Source organism: Convolutriloba macropyga, unplaced genomic scaffold (genome assembly GCF_964194025.1).
Source record: "Convolutriloba macropyga unplaced genomic scaffold, txConMacr16.3 SCAFFOLD_679, whole genome shotgun sequence".
NCBI lineage: Eukaryota > Metazoa > Xenacoelomorpha > Acoela > Convolutidae > Convolutriloba > Convolutriloba macropyga.
Window position 1 is genome coordinate 75,753 of NW_027453575.1, and position 12,759 is coordinate 88,511.

The 12,759-nt window shown below is 34.6% G+C and overlaps 1 protein-coding gene across 1 annotated transcript; it reads left to right on the top strand.

Moving 5' to 3' along the window:
- The first annotated feature begins 758 nt into the window (after positions 1–758).
- On the top strand, positions 759–7,957 carry LOC142358384 (uncharacterized). Its single transcript, XM_075409791.1, has 4 exons — positions 759–891; positions 1,269–1,383; positions 3,878–4,029; positions 7,848–7,957. Exons 1-4 carry the CDS (start codon positions 858–860, stop codon positions 7,955–7,957), a joined length of 411 nt encoding a protein of 136 aa, XP_075265906.1. The 5' UTR covers positions 759–857.
- The last annotated feature ends 4,802 nt before the right edge of the window (positions 7,958–12,759 follow it).

Consider the following 12,759-nt stretch of genomic DNA (forward strand, 5'->3'; position numbering starts at 1 on the left):
ACACTTTTCTAAGAATTTGTTCACATTTATGGTGGTAACAAAATCATTCAATACATGCTGGGAAGATTTTATATCATATAATCTGACTCCATTAATAGTTATCTAGCTAGATTCACAATTTTCAACGCACCTTTTCTAAGCAATAACGATTCATTTATACTAATTTTGTGACTAGAATCAATTTCCGCTTGTCTTTTAAATCTGGTAAGTTGAACTTTCGTTCTAATAATTTTAACTATGTTTAAGCCTATAGTTTGATCGAATTCTAACAGATTGTTAAAATGAAAAAGACAAATAGATGTATTGATATGCCTGTCAAAAATACACTGTTTTATTGGGTGTCAGGACAAGTTACCCAATTCCATTGGGTAATTTATGATGTAACTGTTTTTATGATATCGATCAGAAAATTTTGAGTCCACAAATATTTCTCGGTCTTACCCACATGCCAGCAAATTATGTCAGTGCGATGAAGTGGTGATTTGTAAAGGTACCCCGATAACTTTTTTACCTGTAATTTCAAACCAAAACTAAAAAAGAATAAATTATGAGCAAAAATTGGACAATTTCATTCGCTCAAAATTTTGGACACAATTTTTCCACTAATAGTTATCTGGATCAGAGATATCGTGGTTTTCTTTTCTACTCGTTGTTATAAATGAAAATATGATCAAATCCATAAGGGTCACTGATTGTTTGTCAAAACTATTTGATGACGACACTACACTACTCTACAGTTTAAACCAAGAACTAATTTGTCCTTTGTTAATTAAGGTCACATTATTGTCATACCATTGTTATAACCAATAATTGACGCTCAAAACAACTTCTTAATGAGGTGAAAACCACACAATAAAATGGCTGCTGCGCAATCAACGAAATTGACCTTGTGTAAGCCTCTCTTGGATTTCTTTCTAAATTTTCAAATTGAGCGTAGTTAGCTTTGTGGGATACAATTTGGCTGGCTAATAATTATGGATAAAGCTTCAATTATTTACCTCGAAATAATAGATACGAAAAAACCTAGATACGAAAAAGTGTAATATAAAAAGCTGAGCTTTTTTCAGGGCAACATTTCAATGTTTAAAGAGCGGTTGCGTCCTTTGATTTTTATTACCTTTCTTAGTGACTTTCAGTAGAACTTCTGGAAATTATTTACATAGCTTTCCAGGAAATGGCTCTTTTCATACTAATAATCCCAAAATCGTACTTTGACAATTTTGCCTTACTTTTATTATAAATCATTTACTCTATGATGTCAATTTTAGTGTGTTTGATTGTTGTGACTGAAATGACACTGAGTTACAACAACACTCGACAGACATGGAGCTTCATCTTGCCAGATAGAGAAAGTGATCTGGGATCCAAATGCGCTGTTTTCAGGTATTTACTATATTGATTTCATGAAGATATATCTTGTTATTATCAACACGGTTAATCAGTTTTTGTCTAGCTATAAACAGCTTAAAAAGTGCACTCTTTAAGCTTAAAGCATGGTAATCCCGATTGTGCTGACACAAAAAATCGGTTAAAAATAATCGCTAAATAAGATCGCTAGAAAAATTCTTAAGATTCGCCGTGAAAGGATGTAAGATTTGGGAATTTTTGCGGCTGTAAGATTGAGCTGATAAAAGTTCCGTGCTATAGGAGCACGGTAAATATTTCAAAAATTTAACATTTTCTACATATTCACCGCAAAAAGGGATATCGGGGCTAGGCGATTGTTTTTTTCGGTGGTATTAACCGGAATTCCAATATCAATTAAAAAAGCTCGACCAGACATATAGCTGATTTTTCAACTCTAATAAAAAATCAAAATTTTGACTTCCTCAAATTGAGGATTTTGTAATTTTTTTAGTTTGTCCGATCTTGCGCTTTTTGTCTTGTTATTCGACAATATTCCGGAAAACTGGAATGTTTTTGACTGTTAAATGTTGTTTTAATGTTTTCGATTGTTTATCTTTAACAATACATTTATCATGAAATTTATGAGATTGTCTAACCGGATTGGGTTTCATATAACAGCAGCTGGCTTTGGAAAATGCATATTGCAAAACGTACAATAACTATATCTACGGAAATAAAGCCAAAAGAGTTGTGTTCAATGTAAACATATTCTAATTTTTTCAAAGGTAAACATTTCGTTTTTTTAATCAAACATTCATATCGCATCATTGACTCAAGTAATAATTACAGATACTGCCGAAAAATATTCCAGACTTTTTGTCCCTTCCCACTTTATTGCTATTGTATTCGGTCAACTATCTTGTTTTTCAGGCTAATTTTTTAGAATTTGAAGGCAAAATCCTAATTTGAGAAGATATGTTTTGAACGAAGAGGTTGCAGTTGAGTTAAATGCTACAGACGGTTGCTTGCTGATGCTGTCTTAAAAAGAAGCTGCTCTTGAATAATTTCCAATAAATTTATGTTTTTTGTCGTCATATCTACCCTAGTCGAAACAAGATGGTTATCGTGCGAGATCCTGCAAGATTCTGGCAAATAATGGGTGTTTTGCAAGGTTCTTGCAAATTCGTTCCGGTCCAGATCTGCTCCGATTGGCTGCTATAGACGCGTTACTGTTCATTTAGCGCAAAAACTTCCCAAAAATAAACATGAGTGCGCTTTAAATGATAATTTGAATCAAAATTTACATCAGATATCTGTATAATTTTGAAATATAACTTGCGTTCAGGTTCAGTCACGAAAGAGTAAAATTTTACGGTTTCTGCTATACAAACATAATTGGAGAACTCTTCAAAACCTTTCAACTGTTCATTTATGTTTTGTGTTTTTCCACCATTACGCGTTTAATATTTTTGGTAAAAAATAGATTAGTTGTTATTAATACTTGTTGTTATCCACAATTTACATTTTTTTCGCTTTTCAAAATTGTTATTTTTCGAAACAACATAAAATTTTTTCTTAAATTACTTAAATTTTTTTTGCGCATAAAGAAACATAAGATTGACGCTATCTTCGTTGTTGAACTTTTCCATAATGAAGAAAAAAGGTTAGGAAATAACCTTCTTGAGTCATTCTGATCCTGTTCACCGATGTTCCATTTATTTGCATGTTTGTGAGATGAATGGTTATCTTGCAAGATTCATGCAAGACGAATGAATATCTTGCAAGATCTCGCAAGATTTTAGAAGAACGGTCTTGCAAGATTCTGTCAGAATCTTTCAAGTTCTTGCAAGTTAACCATTCGAAGTCGACTCGGGTAATCAAATTTATCTCATCATATCTGATAAACAGAATTTTCAGCTTATAATCTTTTCCTTTTGATTTCATTTAAAAATAAAATCAGAAAGGCCTCAAAAATGTGATATGTTTTTGTTTTGTCAGAAATTACTATACATTGAGGTGTTAAATTATTGTCGTCAATTTATTTTTAATACACAGTAAATTGTGGTTGATTGGTTTACAATTGGCTTCAATAAACTATCTAAAAACTCATAGAAGTCACAAAAAGTTTCAAGTTTCAATTTCATCTCATCAGCTTCACTTTTGTTTGAAATCGCTATAAACAAGACCTCAAGAAGAGCACTGCTCCACTAGTGTTCCATTATAATTTCACCTCGCAAAGAACCTTACAATTGAGTCTCTTAAATCCCGCTACAGTACAACTTTTAAGTGTTCCACTATAGTAGTCAAGAGACCTGAAAATTTTTATTTGAAATTTTCGAATTGAAGCGTTTTCAATGCGTTGTTACCTGCGTATGATAAATGTATGTAAAAAATTGTTTTGCAAATATTCCTGTTAGCTTTTGTATTAATTGTAAAATACGAGATCAAAAATGGGTCAATGGATAAAATTTTGTAATCAATTACCATTTATTAATTTTGTTATCTGGCGCAATTTTTGCTCCGCTTTTAGTAACTATTACTGCTTCTCGACATATTGGACCAACTACAAGCATACAGAGCGAAGGGAAACAGCATACGACATAACAGTCTTCAAGCAGTTGATCTTTCCCATTTACGCAAGCATCAATTGGTTCTCCTTTGAAGCCATTGCTGAAAACAGAGGTTTGTGAAAATAATTTTTGGGGAAAAAAAGACTTTGAGAAACAAAATCAAACTTGTAACTGTTCTGATTTCTACATCCATTGAAATTTGCTGAATTGCATTGAGCAAAAAACCAAAATTCAAACAAGAACAGAACTCATGGTGTTTAAATTATTCCCCGGTAGAATGATAATCTCTTATAGGTTTTTCTATGCCTTGGCAAAACGAAATTAGTAAAAAAAATGTCAGTATATTTTTTCGATCTCCACCTCTTGGCAGCCTATGCATAAAACCTTCAAGATAAAATCTATAACTCGAAATCACCAAACTTTATACATCTTGAGGAAAAAGTTTATAGAATATGTTCAATTATACAAAAGTTTTCAAAAAGGGAACCTTGCTAAGACAAATAGATCGGAAGCAAAATTGGGAAAAAAATCTAAAAAGAAATTTCTCAATTTACTTATTTACCAGTTAGATTTAAGCACTCACTTCCAAAACAGCGTATGAAATATTCGGTCGCTATTATCATTTAGGGTTTGATATTTTCATTTTAAGTCCCAAGAACAAGTAAGGCTAATTCAGATGCAGTAATCTCATGTTAGCTTGAAAAAAGCGATTAACTTTATAGCTGATGACAATAAAAATGACGAGAAAGAGGTCTATTTTACCTAAATACTACTTTAGTGGATATTTAATCACAATGACAAACACCAAAAAAGTGTCACAGGTTGGAGCTCAAGTAATTTTTCTTGAAAACAAATTTAAAACAATTTACTTATAAATCATCCTCAGATCGGCAAAAATAATTTTCATAGTCCCCGTATTGCCAAGAAAACAGATTTTTCGGTCCAATTAGGTCGAAGTTTCAAGCCAACTTTCATATTGAAAAATTGTGAAATTTTTGAAAATAATCCGCGGAATTTGAAAATAATTTGCAACAATTTGAAAAACAATTTTAAAATATCTCAAAACTGGCCAGAACTGCTAAATTTGTTCTATATTTTAATGAAAATTCCCTATGACTTGTAACTATACTTGTCAGTTCAATTCTGCGGAAGTTTCTAGATGCAGTTTCTTTAAAATAGAGAACGAAGAACTGGATATATATATATATATATATATATATATATATATATATATGTATATATATATATATATATATATATATATATGTATATTTATTTGTATATATATATATATATATATATATATATACCCGGGTTGACCACCATAAATAAAATTTACTAACCATACAACGCCATATATGGTTTTTATGGAAACTTGCTAACCATACAACGGTCATAGAAAATTTTCAGTTCGGTTGGAAATCAGTCGAAAAATGAATCACTGTCTGAAAACACCATTTCTGTAATTAGAATGTCGAGATACGGAACTTGATTTTTTTGGTAACTTACTTACCATAAAAAGCCATAAAAAAAACTTTTATGGCCGTTTTATGGTATCAAAGTTTCCTAGCTTGTCTAGAAAAAAGTTCACAATTTCTAGCTTGCTTTAAGAAGAAGTTGTGATTTCGTCGATTATAGGTTGCTTATAAGAAAAATTTATTTTTCAAAAGTTTTTTTCAAATTCTTAAGCAGTGGTTCAAATCAAAAAGTTTGTTCTCTCATTGTTTTCGTACGAAATGATCTAATAAAGGGAATTATTTTTAATTGCTCTTGAAAACAGTTCATAGCAAATTTTGTAAACGTGTGTGTCTTTTTTTATGCAAATCTTTCGCTTGACAATTCTGCATTTTTCATCTAGAACATTCTTTGACTTCTCAAGTGACTTTTTCAAGCTTTCGTTCATCATTTTTGAGTGATCTCTAGTGCTGCGAAGTTGCTAATATAAAATCTGTTGCAGCGTAGCAAAATTAACTAAATCGTAGCGCAGTGGTTAGTGCGCGTGGCCATGGATCGAGAGGTCAATGGTTCAAATCCCGTTGGGGTAAAAGTTTTTTGGACCCATAAAAAAAAATTGATCGAGGCTACAGCCCCTGATGAATTAAATTGCCTCGCCTGTCGTTCAAGAGCAATTCTTCCGACTTTGTCGGTTTATGTTTTTTCAACTATAGCTTTCTTGAAAACGTCAAGGATTTATTCATTTGCAACAAGAATTGGCGTGCAGTTTCCTCTCTCTCTCTCTCTATATATATATATATATATATATATATATAAATATATATATATATATATATATATATATATATATATATAAATACAGATTTCAAGGGCGAAATCTATTTAGGAGTAGTTTTTAATGGATAAGCCTTGTTATGCAAAGAGTTTCTAAAAATTGTTTTTTTCTTTCAAGTACTTTATTTTATTTCATGTGCGATTTTCTTCATCTACTCTAGAATATTATGGTTGAAGAACAAAAGCAGTTAGAATCAACTTCTCGCAAGAAGAAGAGAGGAAAAAGAAGTGAAGCAAGCAGGGCAAAAAGTCAAAAGAAGTATCGAGAGTCAAATCTTGGTTTCCTGAAAAGAAACCAAACGCTACTCTTGGAACAATTGACGGAAAATCGAATAGAGTTGATAGAGACCCAAGCTTTACTAACTTGCTACAAGGAGAAATCAAGAAAAGTTGCGAGAGTAAGTTAGCTCAATTTCCCTCAGCAAAAAATTCTCAAAGATAATTTTAAGAAGGCTTTTCAAATGTTTTCTGTGTTTCATCGAAAAAGTTTTCTCGTTAAAGAAACGCAAAACTCTCTAACATGACTGAATAACTTTTGTTGATTAGAGCGTGTGGAACCAAACAATGCCACGGCAATTTTGTCTCAGAGTACGAACGGAGCGAGAAGAAAATCATGATGGCAAGCTGCAACGTCAGGCGGTTGTGAAACATCTCCCTCATTTATCCAATTTCGAAGTATCTGGTTTCAATATCCAAAGAGACCGGTGTCTTGGGTCTGGCTCTTTTGGTGATGTGTACGCGTGTAATTTTGGGTTTTGTGGGGAGAATCAATGTGTTATTAAAATAGCAAAGAAGGGAGGCGTCGAGGATTTGCTCCTGGAAATCTGTATTTTAAAGAAGTTGTTTGATGAACCTTTTGACTGCAGGCAGAAGTTTTTTCCTATGCGTATGCATACAACAGTGCAGAAAAAGGTCTTGTTATGGATCGTTTTTTTTGGGTTATCGATTCGCCAGCACGCCTTGAAAAGGTCAAAAACAATTGGGTTCAGCGGCTAATTGAAATAAGTGATGCAGTCATGTTTATGCACTCTAGAGATGTCTTACATCTGGATCTCCACTCGAGCAATGTGCTGGCTTCCTCAGACAGTGCTAAAATCATTGATTTTGGGAAAAACAACACTCATTAAGTTTCCCATATCTTTTAGACTTGATAAGAATGAGCGTGCAGAATACAACGAGAAGTACAAGCAAATTGAGGACGAATTACGTAATCAAAGAGGCTCACAAACATCTTTTTGCTCAGACGTTTACAGCTTGGGTCGGCTTATTAGCTACATTGCAGAACATTGTTGCGTATCTCCTTCTCTGAAACCAAGTTTAATGCAACTCTCAGCAAGTTGTTGCGATCGCGCGCCATTCGAAGTTCCTTGACCCTTCTAAACCTTGATTTAATTTAGTTACTTGCCTAAAGATTGTTGTCTATGTGTCATCAATTTTTGCTAAATTGATTGAATTTTCATACTGTTTGAATTGTTTTAAATTGACCTTAAAGTGTTTCAATCGTTTTCAACATCATTAACTGCGAAAATGCAAAAGATTTGTTCAGTATGTGAGGGAGAAAAATTACTCTACCAGAATAATGTCTCAGTTAACTGACGTATGTTTTATCTTTTTTTTCTGACACATGTGTGTTGTTTTCAGAGTTATGTGTTCGCAATCTCCTTCTCAATCATCACAGCGTAGAGCAAATAGAGGGCTCAAGGGTGTTGAGTTTGACAGCACAGAAAGTGAGTTCCGAGCTCAACGGTTAAAGTGGTTCTTCATTTCTGATGGTGACCCGAAGCCTTTAACTCTTTTCCATAATGATAGTTTATGGCCAAAATCAATTTTGCTCCCCGAACGATTAAGTATGGAATCTGGCCGTGTGGTGACTTTCAAGACAACAAAGAATGGTACCATTGAAGCGCAGTTCATAGGTATAGTGAAGAAAAGTTACGAGGACGAAGCATGTGATCGTGTGATTGAGAAAAAGAAAAAAAATCCAGAGGGACCTGTTGCGAGCCTTGGTGAAATACAGTGAGTTCTTTTTTCTTTCTTTTTTAAGAAAGCGTGGTATTTCGCTTATACTTGTTTAAAAAAAATTTTCTGATAATTCTTTAGACTTGTATGTGTTTTGTTAAAATTTAAGCAGTCATATTTAATGTTATGCTTTAGAGTCAATCAGAACTATTCTCTGATCAACGAAACAGTTGAGCATGACGAGAACGCTGAGCCGGAGGCTGATAATCATGATCAGCAGGCAAAGAAGAGGAAGAAAGATAAACGCAAGAAACTAGAGAAGCAGTAATCAGATACAGAGATTTGCTTGGGTGCACCAATCAGTAAATCTCCAACTTCACGCACCGATCACACAGTAAGTTAAAACGCATAAAAATTTGATGAATTTAAAAATAATGCAAAATTGATTGAGGAAATTTTCATCACATATTTTTGGTTTTTATTTGATTCAAAGGAAAAAGGCCCAGTCGATGTTGTCAGCAACAAAGAAGTCATGGAGTTCATGGAGGAAAAAGTTGGTGAGCTGGCTAAATTACACGTTCAACAACAGCGCAAGCAAATGAATGAAAATGCCCGTTTGCGTCAGAGGATTTTGGAAACTATAAAATCAACCAGCAACAAACAACCGGCCCCTGGAGGAAATTCATCAACTCAAGTTGAATCAGGTTCCGAGGAGTTTGCTATCGAGCCAGTGTGGTTTAACGACGAGGACTTGATGTTGCTGAAAGCGACTGAGGGCCCATCTGCTTTTGGGAGGTTGCTAGGTGCCAAGTTGTTCGGTTCGGAGAAAAAGTGTGAACTAATGAATGTACGGCTGGGTCCAAAAATTATGAGGAAATCTGGTAGAGTGCCATGCAGTGCTGAGATACAGAACACTTTTACAAGTATGATTGGGCTTTAACTATTTCTTTTTGCTCAACTATAAAAATTTTTTGTATGCGTTTGTTCTTCTTGAGCTTGCAAAAAAAATGACTGACAACGGAATCTTAGGTACCTAGGCTGTCTGCTCCGTAAAGAAAAGGTAAAAACTTAATTCAAAAATTTTTGAGGTTGTCAAGCAGAATTCCGGGATGATGTTGAGCACGCAGTAACTGAGGCGTTCCGATGAGCGAACCAGTATGGAAGTGAAATGAAAAAAAAATATGCGGTAACTAACCAAGAAATGGACAAGTCTGCTACTAAAGATTAGTTTTTGACGAAAACGCCTGTGAAGAACTTTGTCATCTGTGTGAATTTGAACGGCTCCTTCTTGCTTCGCTATTGATATTGCATCCTTTAAATTATTGACTTTATTATTCACCGATGCCTTTTCGCGTTCTGGTTATTGTTTTCTCTTATGTTTTGTTCTATAACATTTTGTGCTGTATTTACTCGGATTACTTTCTCTAGATAACAAAGTTGACACTGTTCTCTACTTTGTGAGACCATTGCTCTTATTATTCCATTCATTTTGATCGTTAAAGTTTTATCTCAAAAAATTTAAAATTTTTGATAAGTCTTAAAAGTTATAGAAAGATTTAATTTGTTTTTCTTCAGATTAACGAAATGGATATCCTATCTCAAAACGACTTGTTCGAATCAGATATTGTAATTCCAAAAAAGCAGCGAAAGAAGTATCTCCTCTTGATTCTTCTGATGAGGAGCCCCCAGCAGAAGTAACTCAAAGTGCTCAATCGACCCCGCTGAATCCGGAACGACTCATGTTTGAAAACATGAAGAAGAAAATTAACATGAAGATCGAAGAAAACAAGTCTAGTTCAAAACGCCTCAGGGACGAAGAAAAGGCCAATAATGAGGAACGGCTACGTAATTTGAATAGTGTTGTTAAGGGAAGAGAACCTGATTCTGATAATTCAACGGAACATCCAACGATAAAGTGGGGTGATGACAATCTTCTAGAAATTTTTGCTGGTACAGAGCAGTCAAAGTTTGGGAGAAAGATTGCAGTTTCTATGTTTGGCGGAAGAGAAACTTCACTTTTAAAGACCCATATCATTGGTCCGGTCGGAAATAGAAAGGAAACAAGAATTCCCATTGTGGAAGAGCATCGAAAGGTTTTTGAAAGTTAGTTTTTTTTCTTATATTAATTTCTCTTGAAAATTTTCTCTGGATTTTTGCCGAAAACCAATTAAAGTTTAACAAGCAAAAGCCGTCTGTTGCAATTTGCTCGTTTCACTGGAGTGTCGTTGTAATGTTGTTTCGGAGCGCATGATTACTTCATACAGATGGATTAGTTAAGACTTTCAATCGTCTGTTCTGTTTAGTGGTGGTGAAGCTGAAATACCCAAAAATGCCAGCTTATGCATACAATTAAGCCCGAAGATCAGCAAACCAGATGAGTTTGGACTTCCGCTCAACCAATGATGCCGAGAAATAAAACACTAGTAGTACAAACCGATCAATGACTTCCTTGGGCTTGTAGTTCTCTTGATATTCTTAACTTCTTACGGTTAATCAATAATATTGTCCTCTTCTGCAAGTTATGCAGCAGTTAATTTAAATATTCTGTATTTGTTGATCAAGGAGATTTGTGCTGATCCAGGAAATTCACTGAATAAGGTTTCTGTTCTTGACTTTTTTCAAGTTCTTCTTTGCTACATTTCGCTTGCCTGAGATGGATTAATGGTTTCTTGAAATGTTATCTGTTTTGTGTGTCACTGTTTGTAACTCTTGTGATTTTCAATGTTGTTTACGTTGATTTAGGATAAACGTTGCTTTATTCTACAAGAATAGCACTACCACAAATTACACTACCACTGCTTGATGCAATATTAAACTGTCGTCTGCTTTTTCAGAAAGAATGTTGAGATGCTTTGCTATAGCTCAAGCAGATGCCCATGTTACGAACGAAATAATAAGGATTGGCACTACTGAGGTAAGCTCAATGGTACCTATGTGGCCAAAAGATGATTACAAGCAAAAACTGACGAGAGATTTGAAACTCTCTGAGCTTGATAATTTGCTTCGCAACTGCTACAACGAAGCCAATTCCGCTGGTTTTGCTTTTGAATTTGACAAGTACGGTGGATATGGATTGTTATATAAAGGAAGGCAGCAGTTGAAGATTGGCAGTACATCTGACACAAATCACCTTCCTGGCACTACAGGATTTCTTGAAAAACTCCAGACGATAATGTCGAAAGTTTTAATGGCATCTCATTGTTCAGGAAAACCGAACTCTGCAAGTCTGACCGAATCATGATTGGTTCAACGCGATTTACAAATCACAGTTGCCGTCCAAATTGTAAATATAACATTGTGTATACTGGAAGACGAAAAATTATTAAACTAGAGATCATAGCATCAATAAACTTTGGAGATGAAATCAGCGTTTTTTATTCCTCCGAAAATTTTTTGGCTCGTTGTTTGTGCCCTCATGTTGATCTTCATACAAAAACTGTTCAAAAATAATCGAAAAAAAGAGACCTGAAACTCTCTACGTAGGTTTTTCAAGGTTGCAGCAGAAAAGAAGACGAATTTTTGTGACTACTAAAACTAAAGTAAAAAAGCAGAGACTACAAGAGCTACGACATTTCGAGGAAAGTAGTTCTTCCTCTGATTTTGAGTCAGATAGCGACACGTCAACTACAGTTTCCTCCTCCGACCGGCAGCACTATGTAAGCTCTGGCAATGAATGCGAAGATGCGAATGAGATACCGTCATTTGTTGAAAGAAATATAGTCTCGTCACCCCAAAGTTGTCCGCACTCTCCAAATTTTTCTCTCAGTACAGTTTAATCAATTTTTTCGCCGATGCATAGTGAATCAGATACCGAAGACGAAAAAGAAAATTCAGATATTGAAGGTCGACTGAGAGTTGCAGGGGAGAAAAATTTTTTAATTTGCGTTAATGAGATAATCGCCCAATCCGGAACATCAGATATAGAGGCAGGGCGTTGGATAAAACTCATGAGAAATGCGTTCCCAATTATAAAACCATTAGGAAACGTCATGCAATTGGCAAATCTTTAGAGAAAAAGTGCATCAGGGAATGTTCAGAACGTTCTCTATATACCTTGAACTACGTTGATGAGATCAAAAAGATTGTCGAGCATAAAATTGTCTGCCACTTTTAATAATAATTTGCAGCAGATGACAGTTTATCCTCTCCTGATCTCCGAAGGTGTTAAAATTGTCAACTCTAACAAAAAATCCCTGTGGCCCGTTTGGCTAGCTATCGCCAACTTGCCTCCATTAAAACGATGCATGTTCAAAAACATCGTTCTCGCCAAATTGTGGTTTGGGAAAGGAAAACCCTCTTGGGATATGGTTTTTCAGGTTAGTTTACAATTCTTTTAGTGTCATTAACAGTCTGACGACAGTTATAAAGAAACATTTTTTTAGAACATGCGTCGTGAAATGGAGGAAGGATTTACTGTAAAAATTAAGGACAAGGATTGGAAAGTAGAACTTCATGTGGTTCTCCTCATTTTGGAGATCTATTTTGAACATGCATCAATTTAACGGTTATTTTGACTGCAAACTCTGAATCGTTGAATGCTGTAGGGGTGAGGACACTACTGATCGCAACGGAAAACGCCATCATGGGCCTCTTT